The 20,712-nt window shown below is 35.2% G+C and overlaps 1 protein-coding gene across 1 annotated transcript in view; it reads left to right on the forward strand.

Moving 5' to 3' along the window:
• The window catches only part of LOC122844992 (replication protein A 70 kDa DNA-binding subunit-like), a 39,162-nt gene extending 18,915 nt beyond the window's left edge, over positions 1–20,247 (forward strand). The window contains exons 13-17 of the mRNA XM_044140916.1: positions 2,978–3,107; positions 10,310–10,486; positions 10,633–10,740; positions 10,942–11,028; positions 19,608–20,247. Of these exons, the coding sequence (XP_043996851.1) occupies positions 2,978–3,107; positions 10,310–10,486; positions 10,633–10,740; positions 10,942–11,028; positions 19,608–19,709 (604 nt within the window). The 3' untranslated portion in view covers positions 19,710–20,247. The remainder of the gene's footprint in view (positions 1–2,977; positions 3,108–10,309; positions 10,487–10,632; positions 10,741–10,941; positions 11,029–19,607) is intronic.
• The last annotated feature ends 465 nt before the right edge of the window (positions 20,248–20,712 follow it).

Here is a 20,712-nt window from a genome sequence, read left to right on the forward strand (position 1 = left end):
TATATCTTTTTTTCTATCAAATTACTTGATTAATATTCAATGGCATACGCAATTACTAATCTGACTAACTGCAGCCCTCATAGTTATTCTGCGTTTGTTCTACAGATACGTATTGGCTCTATTTAGGTGTCTTGATAACGCATTGCACTGGGTTTTTGGGGGCTGAATGCAAATGCATGCCAAACTTTTTATATGTACAAAACTTTAAAAACTGAGTATCATTTTCCTTCCACTTTACTATTTTATGTTGGCCTGTAATCTAAAATCCCATGTTTGTAACTTTACAAACTGTAAAAAACTTCAAGGGGTTTGAAATCTTTTTAAAGAATACACTAATTTATCATTTTTGCTGTGTGGTCAGCATATCCTATAAAATAGGATATTATACCCAAACCTAGAATTATTTTTTATACGCACATGATAATAAGCAAACAGAGGTGGAAAAGCCCCGATTAGTGTCATGAGACCGCTGATTTGTGCCACCCGAGTCTCCGCGGGATTCTAGACAAGATTGGATTGATGGAATACCAGAAGCGGATATTTATTCCTGGATTCCAGCTCTGAACTGCTGCCGCCTGTCCTCTAAAGCTTGTTGAGCAGGATCAAACTGGATTCCTATTAGCAGCTCCTGTGGAGGGATTTTGAGTTATGACTCATTCACTCATTAAGACTGTTCCTAATTCTGGCCACAGAAAAAAAAAAAAACACTTTGGATTTTTTCCTGTGTGTGTGCGTGTGTGTGTGTGTGTGCGTGCGTGTGTGTGTGTGTGTGTGTGTGTGAAAGAATGCTTTTGTGTGCATGAGTTGCTCTTAAAAGTAACAATGAGGCATCAGGCAGTACACTTAGCAGCTTTGAAGTTAGAAAACAGGTTAACAAAGATTTTTATTTGTTACTTGACAGAAGCATTTGGTTTTCTGTAGTCCTTTTGTAGTTCCAGTTTAGGTTTTATTGATCCAGCATTTTTATTTTTCACAACCTTTACATGACACACCACCTAATGCTGATGCTCATAAGTCTGAATGGGACTTTCTTCTTTTCTTCACTGCCTCCATTCTTCTCTAATCGCGGACTTTTCCCGCCGATCTGCACTGCTGTTTGGTTCTCCTTTCTGCGTTTTTGCTGGCAGCCGGAAGTTTTTTTCAGGAGATAAAATGTTTGCTGCGTTTTCATTTAGTTTTACAAAGAGAGCGTGTGTCTTAAATTATTTTTTTGTGTTGCAATGAGCAGCTATTTTTTTTATTAGGATAGGGCTTGTTTTCATAAATAAAGAAAACTGATTTAATCTCAAGTATGCTTTTATTGGCCTACTCAGCCTGAACACAGAGGAACGATTCACTGCTGAAAGAAGAGTTTTGGTAGATTAATGAAAGAGAAGAGAAATTAAAACATACAGAGTATTCACAGAATAGGAAACAAGTGTTGCACTAAGAGTTATGATGTATAAAAGTAATATGAAAGGATACATCTGTGTCAGAATGAATCAGAGTAATCATCTGGTAGCCAGTAAGATATGGAAACAAGAGACTTTCTAGTTCTGCTGACGTTGACAAACAAGTAACTTTTAACAAACTACTTACTTGAACTTTCATCTGCTTTCTTTTTTTTTAAAATCACATTGGATGTTCACATCCAATGTTTGTTTTTACACTGTGTAATTCAAATACATAACTTTGAGGAGAGTGAGTTTGTTATGACGAGTTAAAGCACTTGGGACTCATCTACAGTACCATTTAACATGCACTCATTAGCATGAATTTCATTAGTTTGAACCATTTATTGATTTATTTCAACTATTGATTTTTTTTTTCCTGGGTGGAACAATGAGTCAACATGGAGCTCCAAAGATTTTTAATATTGAAAATGTTTTTGATTTTGTTATGGATTTTCTCTAATCCACATTGGGACAGAGTTATATTTATACTGAAGCTCAAATTAGTACATGAATCTCCACTAATATACAGTAAATATCCTTTGGCAGGTTGGACTCGGACTGTATGATTTGTATAACGATAAGCTCAGTTGGACAACCAGTTCTGTCCAAGTTTCAATCTAGTTTCTGAGTTGTGGTGAAGCTCAAAACTTTGGAGTCAGTTCTCCTTCATTATTCCATCTAACTCATGCATGGCACTACAATCACCTTGCTTGACAGTTGATGAATGTTTTTGTATTTAATAGCCTCACTTAATTCTCCAATCATTCCTCTTGCTTTTGGCAAAACACCTTAATTTAGTCTTGTCTATGAATAAAACCTTTCCCCAGAGATTTGGCTTGTGTATGTGTGCAAGTTTCAGTCATAGTTGAACATAATGAATATGGAGTTGGAGCTTTTTTCTCATGAAAGAAACTGGCCTCACTGTTGATAGAGGATAACAGTGTTCCAGCAGCTTCACCTTACTTTCTTTTACCTGAAGGAGATTGTGTTTTTTGATGTTTGCAGAGCAGTTAAACAACTGAAAACTTGCAGGTGACATAAAATTGTTTGGTGTGACCATTTTTTACTGTGCAATAATTGAAATAAACTTCCATCGGTAGTCAATCATGATCCCTTACTACCTGTTGAAAGACCTTAGCCTTGTCAAGTTAACACATTGTAGAGCCCCCGGTTGTTAGTGAGTCATTTCTTTGCCAATTTATGAATGCGTGATTACATTTCGTGTGATTCTAACTATATGTGAAGAAAATATACAACAAATTCAAAGTTTTGCATCCTGTTGTTGTTTTTGAAAATCGTTGCAGTTTTTTCTGCTACTGTTACCTTGTGTTGATATAAGAAGCCATAATTGTGGCTTTAGAGAGATAAATATTTCAAAAAATGCCTCATGAAGGAGTATTGTTGTTCAATGCAAAAGTATTATAACAAGTCATTATAACAAGTTATTAGAAACCAAACATTTAAATGATTAGATTTTCTTTCTGTGTCACATTTACACATAATTATTTCTGTCTATTTTATGTTTTTCTGTGTTCCCTTTATAGGTATGACCGGGAAGGTTTTGCAGTTGACAGCCAGTCACTAACAGAAACCATGTCAGTCAGTGTTGGATCGAAGATGAACTGGAGAACGCTGAGGGATGTTAAGAATGAAAACATGGGACATGGAGAAAAGGTACAGTCTACACAGGCAAACATGGCAGCTTCTTATTTACTAAAGGGTTATTTATGTTAAGATCAGTCCGCTTGTTGCTTTCATATACTTGTATTTCTTATGAAAGCAGAATCTAGAGACACCTTCAAACCCAACTGATCCAAATTCATCAGCTTCAGTAAAGTGCATCAAAAATATTAGTGGGTTTTGTTTGTCTTTGAATTGTGGGGCGAAATTGTAATTTACAAAATGTGTACTTTTTAAGTTTCAGAACTGGAAACACAAAACAATTTTAAAACCTTTACATTTACAACAATGTTTACACTCCTGTTTGTCTTCCAGTCTTTGCAGCTACAATTTGTTTATCAATTTGTTTTAACAGGATAAATATTAACACATAATAAATAGCTATACTGTGGAAGAGCATACTATTGGAATTGTGTGCAGTGGATCTTAAAGTGAAACATCTGCCATTTTAGGAAATGAAACAGCAAAATTATCTTGGTTTCAACCAGAATTGGAGTCCATCTAAGGGGTATTTGGCACTCGCTAAACTTTCCATCTAATTAATTCAGTTTATCTCAGATTAGTTTTCCTCTTTCCTTGCATTTAATTGGAAGCTGCTTATGGATAGCTTGAAGATCAATGTCATTCCTAATGAAAATTTCTAATTATGTGTTAGAGGAAGCCTAAGGAGCATAATATTACCAGAAAGGAAAGAGGCATAGAATAAAAATGTGGACTAGAGACTCGGTTGAAAAAAGCAAAAAGCTTAATCACTGCCATTTTAACTCCACAACACACAAGAATCTGTTTGGAAGAACATAAGAGATCAAGATGGTAGAGATGACCAGTCTGGAAAAAAATAAGGGTGGCTTAAAGTGAGAGGTGAAGTGAAGCTTGAGAATTTGATGCCGACTGAAAAGGTTTTACTGTGAGTTGCAGGACGGTGAGTTTAAAAGTGATAAATTCTCATTTTTAAATCTTTTGTCTTTGCTTCTTTTCTCTTGTGCTCTCACTCAGCTCCGTGCACCCCCAGCTGTTTCTGTAATTGAACTGAAAAGCTAAGACAAGGCTTCCCATCATACACTCTGAGGCTGCAGCTCTGGTTAAAGCTATGGAATATTTCTAATTTGCAGCAATCCAAATCAGCGTACTACCCGTTTCCTCCTTCTTTGAGGGTGGATAATTTGGATAGTGTGTCACAATCTATCTATTTGTGTATGTGTGTGTTTGTGTGTGGATTGGAGCATGTTAGAGAAGGTCGGTTGTGTGGGATATAAGTGTTCAATCCATTTCTAATTAATGTAGATATGCGCGTGTGTTTGGGATTTTGGGACGAGCATTAAATTCGTCATGTGCAACCACATCAATTATGTGAAGTGGATTTTCAGTTGGTTGCCCTTCCACGTGTAAATTTTAATTACATTTAGGTGCCAGAAGGTGACACTAGGATTTGGTGTGATAAGAATGAAAACTACTTTCACATTGTAGAAGGTGTGTCAGTCATGTACATCCAGTTTGTGTTTGTGTATCTCTGAGTGGTTTTGTCTACACGCTACTAGTGGTGCTATTAAAAGATTTTGCCCCAAAGTTTTTCTCTCCATACGGAGCATTGCAAGACTCTTACCCCCTTTCACTTTTACACATTTACTAGTCGGAGAATGATGCATTTTTATTTTTATTTTTTTACTAATCTAAAACATGTAACATGCATGTGTGTCTTGTCCAATCATTTGAACTCAGACATCAGCTAAAGAAGGAGTTAAGTCAGCTTGTGTGTTTATTGGGGTCTCGATACAGATTGGAAAGTTACAGTATTTGATTTCATTATTCCTCTTTTCTGGGTAAATATGAAAAGATAAAATACACATATGAAAAATATTTATCTTTGCAGACTTTATTTCCCTATGTTATCTCCTTCCTTCTATATGTACTTTCTTACTTACTGCATCACATCCTCCTCCTTCCTTATATCCCTCTTTTATCCCTTAATTCCTTCCTTCCTTCCTTTTGATTTGTATCCTTTTTATCACCTATATCCTCCTCTCTTTCTTTTCTTATTCTTTCTTCCACATGTCCTTCATTTTTTCTATCCTTGCGTTTGATCCTGTTCTTACTTGTTATTCTTATTTTTCTCATGTATCTTCAATACTTTTCTGGAATGCTTCCTTCTTTTCTTATCCTTTTTGAAAAATTTTAAATCCTTTCATCTTTTTCTTTCCACTTCATTTATGCTTTACTTAAGTTGGTCTTTGACATAAAATCACAATGAAATAAAGTAAAGGGGCAGTTTCATGTATTTTCCTGGCACATAGTGCCATTTTATCGCACAATCAGGTACTTATGTTACCTCCAGTTATAAAAATGTTTTTTCTGAGAGTAGTAGCTCCTCTGATGAGCTCAGCAGGTGCACAGTTTGACCAGGTGTTTACGAACCGCTGCTGCCGATAGTCTGAAGGAGCTGTGTAAGAGAGGCTGGGGGAGAGATGCTTTGTGGAGTTGGCGGCGCTTTGAATGAGCAAGCGTTTAGGCATCTCTGAGTGGTTGCCACGGGAGATTAACATAACATGATGTAAAGCTCAAAAAAGTCGATTTTATATAGTACCCCCATTTAAAGTTTGTATTTATAATGCAGCATTTAAAATGTTCCAGGGGTATAAAAGTTCTTATAAGGCTTTGTAGATGAATACAGCAAGAAGAGAAAGAACCTCAGCAGAGAGTCTTTAATTATGAAATATTGTGGGATTCATTTATCATGTTTTGCTATTGATGAAATAATCCCTGGTCAAGGTCCTGCTGTCCTTTACGTCCACATTAAGTGTTGCATCTGCCATCATAAGGAAGACTCAGCAAGCCCTCATTTCTGGCTCATCCACCCACCTACTGCCTTCCACATCGCCTCCTGACTTCTTTATCCTTCCAGTTTGCTTTTAAAATGTGACGAGGCAGGCATGCTTATGGAAGCGTAGGACTGTGGTGTTGATGGGGAGTGGGGATGTTGCTAAAGGGGGAAATTCTGCTAATTAATAAAAAAAGCCTCTTACTAAGTGTTTCTGAAGGGTCCTTGCTCGGTGGTATGGATGCTGAGTCGATGGATGGGTGGACAGATTATGAAACTGTGAGTCAGTATTGGCCAGAGGGAGAAAAGTGTCAGAGGGCTCAAAGTCTGAGTGACAGTAAGTGTAGAGGTCGAGGGGACGCAGCACAGCATTAGCCCCCTCATGAGGGAAGCAGGAAACACAATGGTCTTTTCACATTCAATGCTTTTACAAAACACTTTGCAGGAATTATGCTTTGGAGAGCAGAGGAACAGCGTTCCTCAGTATGTGTGTGATTTTGGCCCACATCCTAGAAAGAGTCTTTGATAGACTCATTTAGGCCAACATTAGTAATGAGTCTGGCCCAGCTCTAGCTGGTGCTTGTTGTTTAGTGTGTGTTTTATATTCTAGCTGTAATTCCTGGATCTTGTTTAAAGTCTGTTCTAGAGAAGAAATGCCCTCTGGTGTATTGTTGGAAAAAATCAATTATTTCTGGTTTCCTATATGTGCATGTAGATCACATTTTCCATGATTACACTTTAAATTCCTGTATGCTTGCATGTAGGTGCATTCGAGGGCTGCCTCTTGCAGTGAGACATTGTACATCTGCTGTCTTTTTTTTTGTATTTATATTTATGGAAATGGAATGGCATGCTTCTCTACAGGATGAGAGCAATAGCCTTTTCCCCTCAGAATTAACATTTCTTTCCTTTTTAGCTGTTGATTTTAGGAGTGTGAGTTCTGCCGCCTAAGGTGCTAATATCTGTTTAAATTGCAGCCGCATCGTTGCATTTTAATTTGATTTTGTTTGACTGTGCACACTTTAATTTGATTTTGTAACAGAGGGAAGTTTAGCGTCACTATATCTACATTGCACATGTAAATATTTGGTTGTTTGCATATAACCTTGCATTATAGTCATGTATACTTGTCAGTTTGGTTGAGTGTCTGTATGTATTAGCACAGCTTTTGCATTAGAGAGGGAGAAATTCATCTCGTCTTGCATCGATTATGCAAAGATTTCTCAAACTCCTCCTGCTCTTTGTGTGCCGTTCCCAAGATTTTCTGGAAGTCAAATAGAGATGTGTAAACAGCATGCATGCACCAGTTGGTCTGAATTGTTGGCACCAATTTGATATTCAGTGCCAAGTCGGATGTAATTTCATTTTTGATTTTCTTAATTATGCCCTTTTGCACCTTTTGCGATTTACTCTGTCGCAGTTTGAACTTAAGGAGCCCTTTGGCTTTTTGTCTTTTGTCTTTGTCTTTATTTCAAGGTTTTTACTTGATATTAAAATGTATGGAATTAGGTTTTTCCATTTTCCATGTCTGGATGAGGAGGGTCTTCTGTGTTAACTTTTCCGTAATATAAAGCAGAAAAAAACAATCCAACCATTGTCTATACAGGCGATTTCCTTGCCGGGTCGCAGGGTTGCTGGTGCCGTCTCCAGGGGTCATTGGGCAAGAGGCTGGTTGCACCCTGGACCTGTCCCCAGAACATTTGATAAAAATATTTGCTCACCAATTAAAGTAATTGAGGTATTTCAATTACATGGCCAAAGCAGTATAAAATCCAGCACCTTTAAATGCTGCTTCTAAAACACATTTACTATAAAATAGTCACATACAATTTGTAATGTAGTATCTTCGTTCAATATTGATTCATACATTTGCAATTATAACACTTTATACCATAAAGTAATTACACAAGGCTCTTTGAAATGCTCTAGAATTTGTTACATTTAAAAAAATGTCCACAATCCATAGTCAGGTCTTAGTGCTTTTATTGCAAAATTGAAGAGGTTGATACAACACAGAACTTCAAACAAGACTTTCTTCACAGTTTAAGACCTTGACAACTTGTCTTCAACATGGGTTACATTTTCATGAGCAGCATTTAGCTGTTTGATCTACTGGTTAAAAATCTGACAATATATACACAAATAATATTCAACAGATTTCAAAGATATAATAAATTTTCACTTTCTTATTTGATATAATGTTTTTAAGTCTAATTGGTGAGAAATTGTCCTATTGTCATTATTTTGTGAGGAATTATGGTTCCTTATATTATGTTTATTCATTGGAATCTTGTTAATCTTGCTGGATTTAACTATTCATTGGGATTTATTTGACAAACCCGGCCCTCTGATGCTATTTTGGTCAGAGTACAGTTCCTGACGTCCAATCGTGTTAAATGGATTGAAGGTCATGACTATTTTTGATTACAAACTAGATAAGATAGTTACTTTTGCGCTCATCTTTTTGCGTGTTATGACTGCAAAGAAGTCCAAACCACCCAAGCTGACATCATACCCCACTACTGTTCTATAATTTTTTGACTCTGCTGTGGACTAGTGATTACTCACTGTGTTATTGAGTCTTTTGCCACCTGGCATCCCTTTCATTTCACAAGATGTTGCCTCCAACATAACAAACACTTTGATGAGATATCTTCTTCCGCTCTATTCATTGAACACCTTTCTCTTTGAAAAGTTGGATTCCGTCTTGGCAAATGCACTTTCTCTTCTAGCACACGTAAACATGTGCTTTTAAGTTTTAAAAACTCACATGGCATGACTTAGGAGCAGGTTAAACAGAAAGATTGCATTTATTTCCACCCTTATCACAGTCTTGAAATATTTTCAATATTTAAATGTGGCTTAAATGTGTTGGGTTATTAATATAAGTGGTGCATGTAAGTTGCTGCTGTGTAGATGTAAAAAAGCTGTTTTTATAAATGTACTAATAACACATTTTTAAGACATAGGTCATATTTTTTGCTTTCCTTTATGCAATCATGTAAACTTGGCTTTTCTTGGGATCAAGTGAGCAACAGCGAAAGAGGAGCATTATGCTAATAAACTAAGAAAAATGTAACTAAAGAGTAGCATTTATGTAAATTGGTCTGCCATTTTTCAAAATATCTGACCTCTAGTTATGATGTTAAAAACATCAGACCTAGAGGGATTCTTTTCTGAGACAGTTACTACAACAATCAATATGCATTCAATTAAACTTAAACCATTTCAAAGAATACATGTGATTGTGTGCAGCATATTAAGATTATTAGTTCACTACATTTTGAGTGCTTACTGTGTTTTTCTTTGAAGCGCCATGTAATTATGTGCTTCTTATAGACCTTACTGATACAGTTGGTGACAGGAAGCTTCCCATGTCTTAAATATGGTGTGTGATTTAATTTATGCAGCTTATATTTTCCCCCTCACTGAAGCTGCAACCAAAAACATACAAACTTAACATCAAAGTTTTCTTGAAGTCTAAGCCTCTTAAGTAGAAATCAGATGGGTATGCTCTGAAATTTTAATGAAACAACTTAATTATAAGCCAGTCACATGGACTACTACAGATAGTTCCATGTTTTAACATCTGCCAGCACTGTCAGCATCCAGCAAGACATAAATAGGAAAAATAAATGCTCCAACATTCTGACTTTCTTACTAATTGCCAGGGTTTCTTTTATCTAGGCTTGCATTTTGTGATTTAAGCATTTTTTTTGTACCAAACAATTATGGCATTTATTCTCTTGCAAATTAAATTGAAGATGTAATTCTTTTTTTTTTTTCTTTAATTTATAAATTTGGCATTTAAAGTTCTGTTATGTGTTGTGTCATGATTATGACGGTGTCATGACAGTCTTATTCACAACTCGTCAAATAAAGTGTTACTAAAGTTCTTACAATGTTTCCAGGCTATATTTGATTGATGATAAAGAATAAATCTTTTTATGGTATTTGGGTAAAACCTTTAAAGTATAATCAAATATGCCTGAGGTGTAATCAAGGGCAGATCAAGGTGCATTACATGATGGAAACAATACAGTAACCACTTATGAAACAAGCAAAAAACATTACATTTTGTAAAATGTAATGTAAAATGCAAGAAATATCGTCAATTGCACATAAAATATATGAATCAATGTTCCAGTTACTAGTAATCAGATGCAACTCTGAACAAATGCGTTTTTAGCCTTGATTTAAAGGAATTCAGTGTTTTGGCAGTTTTGCAATTTTCTGGAAGAAAACCAAATGCTGCTTAACTTAAACCCAAAGACCTGTATGGTCTGGAAAATTCTTCTTCTAAACGTTTGCAACCAAACTACTATTTGTTTTTACTGCTCAGACTCATTTAGCCTCTTTTTCTGTCGTTTTTGTCTTTCAGGCAGACTATTTTAGCTGCGTGGCAACTATAGTATTTATGCGTAAAGAAAATTGTTTGTATCAAGCCTGTCCATCTTCAGACTGCAACAAGAAGGTCATAGATCAACAGAATGGTTTTTACCGCTGCGAGAAGTGTAACAGAGAATTCCCCAACTTCAAATATAGACTCTTACTTTCAGTGAGTATGATGCACATATGGGACAAACAACATTAATGCTTGTCAAACATGCAGTGATTATTCTCAGTGATGACACAAATACACAGTCAGACAGACAGAAGTAATGTTTTGCCCTACCCATCATCTCTCACTGTCTTGGCTCTTAGGCTAACTTGGCAGACTTCGGGGATAACCAGTGGGTGACATGCTTCCAGGAGACAGCTGAGGTCCTGCTGGGTCGCAGTGCAGAAGAGCTGGGACAGCTCAGAGAAACAGTGAGACTCTGACACACACATATATACAAACACACAAAAGGAGAAACTGCCACATACAGTTCTTCTTAACAATTTCGCCCAGGAGATCTAACTATAACGGACTGCTTCCTTTTACAGTTTCCACCAAACTTTTTGTTTACCCCTGAATATTTGTCTGTCTGCGTGTGTGTGTGTGTGTGTGTGTGTGTGTGTATTCCCAAGGACGAGGCAGAGTTTGATGAAGTCTTCCAGAAAGCCAACTTCTCTACCCATATCTTTAAGAACCGAGTCAAGCTGGAGACATATAATGTAAGTAACAATAAACAGAAAAACAGAAGTATATGGTGCAAAGGAATTCACTTTTTTCCAAGACATGAGACTGCAGAAATGGTACGATACAAAATACTGCTTTATATAATTAGCAGCTCATGCCTCATTCATCATCATTTTGAAAAGGTGCATCTCAAAAAAATGGAAAATTGTTGAAAAGTACATTTGTTTTAGTCATTCCATTCAGAAATTAAAACTCAGCTGTATTGGATTGATGTATTGGACTTGATAAAACACTGTTGACTAACAACAATGGATAGGAACGATCATTGATGGTACAAACCTAAAGTTTGACCCCAAGAACCTTGGAATTCAATTTTGATTAAAATTTTATTTAAAAAAATTTGTCAAAATTTTAATGACATGCAAATTTTACAATGGACTAGTTCTTTTTCCATAACAAATTTTCTTCCATATAAACTTGTACATAAACTCAATGAACAAAGAACTTTTTTCTCCTTCCTCTTCTTGAGGGAGGGTGTCTGTGTCTGTCCAGCTGTGGACTCAGCAGTCCTCACTATGATTCTGTAAGCTATGTGACACTTTGTGTTGTCACTATGACACTCCTGCATTGATGATTTTTAGTCCTTTATAACTTTAAATTTTCAGAAAAATACAATGTTGGGTTATTATCATTGACATTATTAGAATTAATTATTGAAACATGTGGATTGAACTAATAAGCAAACTTTTCATTGGCATTCTATGGTTCTATAGTAAGCTGTTTTTAAAAAAATAAATAATCAAAATGCTATTGATATTAAAATAATGAAAATATATACAAAACAGATCTAAAAATGTTTCCAAGCTGCTCCGTTCGCCTGACTCAATCACCTTTTTGTTGTTTTTTTCCAAGTGAAATTCTTATTTTTTTGGTCGATTAGTTGGTTGGCTTACTAAAATTGACCTACTGTCAAAACTGTAGCAATCCAAAATGAGGCTGTTTTATAAAACAAAGTCAAACATATAATCTTTACGATATTGTGTTAAGCATTTCCCAAGACTAAACCAGCTGTTTCACAGGTGAACAGAATTGGTCCATTTTCTGCTTCACTGCTTTAACAATAAATGGCTGACATTTATTTATTTATTTATTAATTAATTTATTTATTTTTTCTATAAATGTAGATAAGCTTAGCAGCTACTTAACTCTAGCAATAATACCTCTTTAGTGCGTAAGTTTTTACTTGGATTTTTTTCTGCCAATAAAGAAAGCTGTGTAACTCGTGTTGAGCGAAAAAGTAAGAAATTACAGAATTAAATATTTTGCATTCTCTTAATGATAGTAAACTGAAATGTCCTAATTTTTTAAATAGCCTTAAAAACTAATTGCTGCATCTGTGGTGTTATTGTTTGGCATAAAAATACAAAAGGATTTACATGTCTACTACGCATTTGTAAAACAGAAGTCATTATCTTTTGTTTTTTACTGAACTGCAGTCTTAAGCTTGTAAAACCACCAAACAAGATGCACAAACACGATGTAATCACAAACACTGTCAGTCACACGGCATAAACTCAGAGTCATTTCAATTAGTTACAGAATGACAGGGGGGTTGTTTTGTAGCCAGTGCACTTTGGATTGCAGAGAACAAATCCAAATGTGGATTCATTTCTCTTAATTAGGCACTAATTAGCATTTAGCTATTGTCTGTCTAAGGCTAATTAGCCTAATTATTCAAAGGCCGAATTGCCTCTAAGGGCATACACTGGGAGGAGCAATTGAGATTCAGATTTATCTCTGAAGGATCTGTGTCTTGACCTTATGAAACCCTTCAAGCAATCCTGTGCAGTTTTAATCCAATCCTTTAGTTTTTAAAATAAGAAGGAACGCCTGCCAGTGACTGAAAAATTTCCCAGTAAAGCCTCTAAAGACCAAATTGTTACATAAATAAAATATTCTCAGTGGGAGAGATTTGTGTCTAAAGCACCAACAGACACTACCTCCCACGCCCAAAAAAACAATACGCCTTCAGATAGTTAGTTTAAATTTTAAACCTTTCTCTGATTGTCTTAAGTTAAATGAAAAAGTATAAAATTGTTCCACTAAGTGGATATAAATGTTCAGAAAAGATACATAAAACATTTACTAATAAAACTGGCAGATTTTATCCATGACTATAAAATAAATTCAAATTGTGAACATTTTCTGTCAAAGTATTTATAGAGCCAGTAGCTGTGTGTTGCCACTGTTCATTGTGTCAGCTGTCAGTCAGCCACCTTTCTCAGCTCTCTCCTCAGGTGAACAGTATGCACATCAGAGTGAGTCAGCATTAACCTTTTTCTTTTCTGCAAAGGTCTTTTTCATCACTAAAACTTTTAATGTACAACGTAGGCTGGGTTAAAATTGTTACTTTGAGGGTGGGCTGCACTGTTATTTGCGGTGTGTCGCAACACACTGTGCATGTAATGAAGTGGTTTTTCGTTTGTTCATCCAGAAGCAGAAACGTTTCAGGTGGGTTTTGCTATAGGAGGCAGGGTAATTTTCTCTTCCACTGAAGGAACCAAATGAAAGAAAGTGGATGTAACCCAGAAAAATACCTTTAGTCAACTCCCAGTTCAGGATCTTCTACAGGTCTTATTTGTTATTTTTTATGTCAGAATAATGACATCAGTATTTTGCTTGTAAACCCAGTCAGGTTATTATCAATGTTTTCACAGGGTTACTTTTTAAATCTGTTCATAAAAATGGGCCAACCTTAGTGAAAATGTTAATTGAATGATTTAATTGAAGCACAGATCTCAGCTGGAGGCTAAGGGAGTAAGGCCGTAATGATTTTTTAATGATTTAATATGATGAAGTTAAAATATTTTATAGCATTTATGTTCTGCGATACCAATTAAAACGATCACAGCCCCCCTCGGGATTGTCTATCAATAAGTAATTTTGAAGTTTCAAACTAGCAAACATGATAAAGCAGCTGCTGCTGGGTGTCTGCTCCAAAGATAAGTAAAATCTGTGTAGATGAAATACATTGGAGGTGTTACTTTATAACACCTTTCCTTATTGGGGATGCCTATAAATTAGTTTTTGTAAGATTGATGCTACAGAATCATGATCAATGTTTTTATTGCTGGAAATTATACATTTTATTATTCCCAACAGACTTGTTTCTCTTCTCCTTATGAGTGTGCGTTATATACATATTCAGTCTTTTTGTCTCATAGGTTTGCTACAAATGAACTTGGTGCAATAACACTACTTTTCCCATTTGTCTCCGTTTATAAGAACATCTAGTAAAAAGCTTCACCTCAGTTATTAGTTGTAATGTTTAGCTCATTAGTTTTATACTGCATGTAGCAATAGACAATCCATCCAGAGACCATCAAGCAGTGATAATTATGGAGTGTGTGGAAGAGGTTTTGTATCCAAGAATGTTTAATCAGTAAAATATTTAGATTTAATTAAATTCAGAAAACTTTATGTATCCCCTGTGGCCAATTAAAGGAGGCACCTAGATCCCACATAATAAAAACACAAAAACATACAGAAATAGAAAGAAGGTGCAAGTGGACATTGAGGTGTATACATTGTATAGATGTTATATTTGTATTAATAAACGAGGAGTTCAATCTGGTGTCTGTTATTTTCTCCTTCATATGACTGACTTGTCTCTAAATATAGCACACTTGATTTTCCCAGATTAGGCCAGTTTAATGGACTCAAACAATATTTACACCATTGGTAAAAATGTGTAAAAAGCCTTAAATGAATTACTTATTCCTTTAGTGCAGTTGCATAATCTTACACTGAAAGATTTGCTGCAGTAGTGAGCGCTGTAGCTGTTTGTGACGGTAAGATAAGCTTAGCTCCTCCTCCAGTCTTAATTGTCACCATTATAGATGTTTAAATAAATCACTACTACTAAATGCAGTTATGATTGAGTTTATGAGTAGCTGTTTTATTGTAGCAGATATCAGACTTGTGAAAACCTCATTTGAATTGGGAGTTTGCCCGTCTTTCACGTATTAGAAGAGCTCGAAGCTTTTCTAGTTTTGAATATCATGTTTTCCTGTTTCACACAATTTCAAGCGGGACTGAGACACATTATTTTATATTTATACTACAGAGAAAACATCATGAACTACTACTATAAATGGTAATCGTCACAAGAGAAATGCCAGGACTTTAACACATTGATTTAATTTTTTTAATTCTTTTAATTCTTTTTTTAACACATTTGAATTTAACACTTCAAATGTGTTAAAAATTTTAACACAATTAATTACATTGTTTATTTTGTCATGCAAAAATCCACAGAAGAAAAGTTTCTATTCACCTGTTTCTGGTTTGAGCCTAAATTTGACGCACAAACGGGTTCCACAAACACTCCAATAAAGAACAAAGCAGCTTATCTTAACCCAATGGGGGTTAATTTTGGATTTAAATTAATAATAATAATAAAAAATTCTGTTATATCATCACTACTAACTGATATGCAATGTGGTCTCGGGTCTGTCTGGACAGCACTAATACAATTTCAATGCAAGACATGTAGCAATCACAGATGTCCAAATGCTAATGTCAATGTTATCAATCTTTTATAAAGAATATTTTTTCAGAGAAGTTTTTGAAACACTCGAGAGTTGAATAGGTAACACCATTTTGCAGCAATCTGATTGTTGAATAACCTAAATAACAGATTAAAAACTATTTATTTTTTGTTGAGCAACAAAATTTGCTGTTGAATTTTTTTTTAAAAGTCAGTATATGGTTTTCAATTAATTACAGACTCTGAAATTAACTCGATTAAAACTTTTAATCAAGTCCCTCCACTAATTTGAAAATATGTCAGGTCTGTTTACTCCATTTGACTTGTTTGGTGTGCCTCTAATTGGGACACTAGTGATAATGTAGAAATGAATTTCCTCCCTTTGGTATTTTTTTTCACACTTAACTAAACTAAAAGCTTAATTTCTCTTAGCTTTTCTAATGTGAAAAGTATGTTGGTATAATTAAAGATTATTTTAACTTTCTAAGTGTGTCTACCAGGGTTGTCAATACATATGGCAACATAATGATGCCCGTATTTGGACTTGAATTCATGTGTCTTTCAATATGAAGACATTTAAGAAGATGTAGATGTACTCTTATTATTTGCTGCAAGGTTTCAAACATGTGAGTTGTATATCTGTTTGTATATTGTGTATCTGAACATGTCAGAGGGGACAAATTTTCCTTCCTTTATGATAAGAAACCGACCATTGAGAGCTAAGCACAGACTTAATATTGTCGCCTTACATCATCTGCAAAACCAGACTCTTAGTTGAGCTTGTCAGCAAGACATTCAGTTCTTATTGCTCTTTCGCAGTGTGATAGAAATGGTTATTGAAATCTAAGGTAATTTACATAATCGATGTGATATTTCCCAAAAATATTTCTAAGTGTTTCATTCTTTACCATGTAGCTGACAGTGAGCACTTGTGACACACTGGACAAGCAAATCAACAAAGACACAGCAGGCTGTCTGTAGTTGACATATTTCTTAATTTAAATAGACGCAAAGGTTTCGATGTTTTTAAAAGAGAAATAAGAGTCGTGTAGCACAGAACCACAAATGTAAGCCTTATGGTGTCATTTGAGGACAATTCAGAGCTCCAGTACTGTTCTGGATAACACCAGTGTTTCTAAATACCGAGGCTGCAAATTTCTGATGTTGCTAATAAAACTTAAGATTCAGTGAGGTCAGTAGGAGCCATTCTTTTGCTCAGAACATACTGTGACAAAGTATTATCTGCAGGGAGTATTAACTGCTTGGTTATGGCAGGTTTTCTGCAGGAATATTCTGCTGTGTAGTTACATCGTTTAACACAATACTGAAACTTATTAATTCTCCGTGAGGTTGTAGCATATGTCTGAATAAATTGGTTAGTGGTGTGTTGCCTTTGTGTGAGCCACAGTGTGTGTTTTCTTTCACATTATATCCGTGTGCCAGACAGCACCCAGATCTTATTTCTTTAGGGAAAATGCCGGCTTTACACCAACCTGTGAAATACAGTTAGAGAAAATGTTCAGCTGCCACAATATTTTATGTTTTTCTACACATGAGTGTAATATTAATTACAGCATGTTATGTTGATCATATCAATTTTGTCACCTTTTGCCAAGTAAAAATGATCCCTTTTTAGTCTTACTTTTGTTTCTTTAGATAGACACAATTGAAAATAATGATAGGAGTGTGAAATCACAGATATTAAACAGCTTTAATACCCAATTTGCTTGCTGAACTGCTGATGGAATATTTTTAAAGCTTTGAAATTGTTTTATGTGTAATCCCTCTGATAGTAACTGTGATCATAACAGAAAAGACTTCAGTCATTATGTCTTCACAGGAAAGTCTTATAATTGGAGAGTATTAGTGAGCTGCTTTAGTTCAGAATATAATGGAAATGATCATTCAAACGGAAAAAATCGTATTAAATCTTTGATTTTGTGATTTAAGAGTAATCCTTGTGGATGAATGGCAAGTTGGTCTTTTCATGTCTGTACCCTCTATCTTAAAAAATGCCTAAAGAAAGTCAAATTGGAACATGTTTCTCTCTAATTTAGTCTAATTTATAGTGGAGGAAACGTACAGACTGGACATCCTGTTTTTGCACGGTTAGAGATGGAAAATGTCACTTTCACGCTCTGTTCCCCCAACAAATTGCAGTCATCGCTTAGGTGTTCACAGTTCACAAGTTGAATGCCACCTTAGACCAAAGTTGGGTCACTTTCAAATTATCTTCATTTTATTCCAGTTGTGAAAAAAGTCAAACATTTCTTTGTGATACTCTGTAGGAACTCATTTTAGATCTATAGGCTTATTAATGTGGCATTACAGCATATAATACTTACATCTGCTTTTCCCCTTCTAAGTTATTTAAAGAGTAGCATCTGCTTTGTATTTTATTAAATCCATGTTTGCAATATGCAAATGAAGACAGCTAATGGCAGCAGAAGCTCTATCCATGGTGGGGCTCCAGCCAATTATGTAACACTGAGCTAGGCATACTTTCTATTTGAAAGAAAAGAATAGACTTCACATTGCTAATAGCAGCAATAACATTATCTATGGCTTTGTCCAAGGAAGAAACACAGCTATACACAGAACCACTGAATGGGGAATAATCTTTAAGGGAAAAGAAAAACAAAGGAGCATTCACATCATTAAACAATAGCTGTGTTGATGGCTTTGTCCAGAAAACAGACGGCTAAGCCAATTATTTTTAGCTGTCTCCACTATGCAGGTTGTGCAAGAGGCTTACTAATATGCATTTACTTTTTTAAAAGTAATTATTTTGCAAGCAGAGCAGATTTAGTCTATAGTCAAACATTTCCATAATGTCAGGACAGTATGGCACAAGGCGTAGGAGCACCTGGTTTTGTTTTCAGCTCCAGAGCTGAAAGCATAAAATGTAAAGACAGATTAAACTGTGACAGACTGTGCTTTTGGTGAAGAGCTGATGTCTACCTACAAGAAAGTAAGTCAACACATTACATAAAAAAAAGCATTAGGCATTGAGTCACCAAACTGTGAAAAATATCAGTAGATGACTAATCAAAGAAACTCTATTTCTACCAAATAACTGCTCTGAAATGAAATTTTCATTTGCATATGCACTAAAATTTGTTCTTTTTGTAGTCAACATAAATATAAAAAGAGCTTAAATTGCAAGAATGAACATGTAATGTTTGTTAGAAATTTCCATTTTATTTGAGTCATTTTTGAAGTGTCTCCATAAGCCATCAGCTGTGGCTGATTGAGCCACCAAGATTCACTGTTTTAAGCAAGTGCAGTTTGCACTTGAATCCTTCCTGACAGATGGTGAGGTAAATGATTCATGTCTGCTGCGTGGCATAACAAACGGAGAAAATCCTCTGAAAAATAAGTTTCTCTAAGTATTGATAACATTGCATCTCTATCTGCAGAAAGTTTCTTGGACTGAAAGGCCAGACAGACTCCTGCATTTGTTAATTTTTTTTTTTTTTTTCTAAAAAACTGTGATTGCTAATTACAGGCTTGTTTCTTTCTAAAGTCAGAACAGATAGAATATGCAAAATCTAGTGTCCTCCCAGAGCTTTAATTAAAACATTCAGCTTATTGAGGGATGTTTGCCATATTAGCTAATTATTCTTATTAACTGGCTTGTATGTAGTTGTTGCCAAAGTACGAGCTTTGATGGTGAACAAAGGGTGGTCCAAGCTGCCTTTGCTTCATTGTTTATTCATTGTGAGCTTCTCATATTTCCCTCTCATTAGCAAGGTTTTTGGAACATTATTCAGAGACAGAGAAAGTACGCAATACAAACCAAAACTAACATGTTAAACACCTAATAATTAGACATGTACATGAACTAACAGCATAATGGCTTATGTTGCATAAAGCAGTGAACTGCAGCTACATAGTCAATCTGCTGTGATGGATGGTTTGTATGTGCTTTGAGGTTAGCAGTCAGATTTGTTAACTTTTACTTAACATGCTGTTGATTGATTTTCTACCTTAACCCATTACGTATTAGATATTAAAGTTGTTCACTTGTTAAGGTCTAATTTGAGCCTTTTCTTTTGTCCTTAGGATGAGAGTCGGGTGAAAGTGACTGTAATGGAAGTACTTCCTGTCGACCACAGAGTGTACAGCAGAAGACTCCTCAGTAACATTCAAAAATTGGCTCACTGAGCCACGTTCACATCTGGCTGCCTGATAATTACGCATATGTCTGCTTGGTTTTCGACCAGACTAGAACTGGTATGGGAGTTTTTCAAACCTCCAGATTTTAAATCTTACTCAGGAGCAACCAGTGAGATCTTTAGCAGGTTTATATCTTAAAACACTGATGCAAAAAAAGTTCATTAACAGGACTTTTAACATTCACAAGGTTTTTTATTTTAAAGAAATTTAACTTTAATTTGTACAATTTCTAATTTTTTGTATTTCTTTTTCTTATTTCTTAACAAGTGATTTGTGTATTTACATTTTTAGTAGTTTCTTTATGTAACGACTCGTTTTGATTTAAAGCATGTTGATAGTCACTGTTGACTAAGAAAAATAGAAAAATCCTGGTTTTAATTTTGTAAAATAAATGTAGCACCAGTACATGAGAGTTTATTTTAGATCCATGTTCAGTGTTAAAATATTTTTTCTTTGTGTTGTTTTCAAAGATTTTTTTGTCTCTAAATGATGTTAAGCTGTGATTAAAATCACTTGAAAATATTCAGTTTTTGTTTTTTTCACTGTTATTTTAGAGTATCTGTATTTTATGATAAATGGCTTGTACTTGTATAACATTTTAACTAGTCCAGAGGATGCCAAAGCTCCTCTGAATGACTTTAAATACTCATTCTCACATTGATGGTGGTGACCTCTAACCCCACCAGCAGGAATGGTGGGTCAAGTGTCTTGCCCAATGATAAAACACCATCGACAAACAAAGTTGGGTAAACGTCGCCTCAAATAACAAAAACCGTGTTGACGGATTAAATACCTGAATGCAATTGGATTGTTAAGGGATGTAAAACACCGTTTAATAGTGTTTGAGAAAGTTGCTGTAACTGAAATCAATTAGTTACTAGAAAACTAATTGCATTTTCTAACTGCTTTCATTTGTCATTCTGCTGTCTGCTTCAGTTGCACGCAGCATCAAAGAAATCCTTTCAGTGGGTTTCTGTCAGAACAGTCATTT

Source organism: Gambusia affinis, linkage group LG15 (assembly GCF_019740435.1).
Source record: "Gambusia affinis linkage group LG15, SWU_Gaff_1.0, whole genome shotgun sequence".
NCBI lineage: Eukaryota > Metazoa > Chordata > Actinopteri > Cyprinodontiformes > Poeciliidae > Gambusia > Gambusia affinis.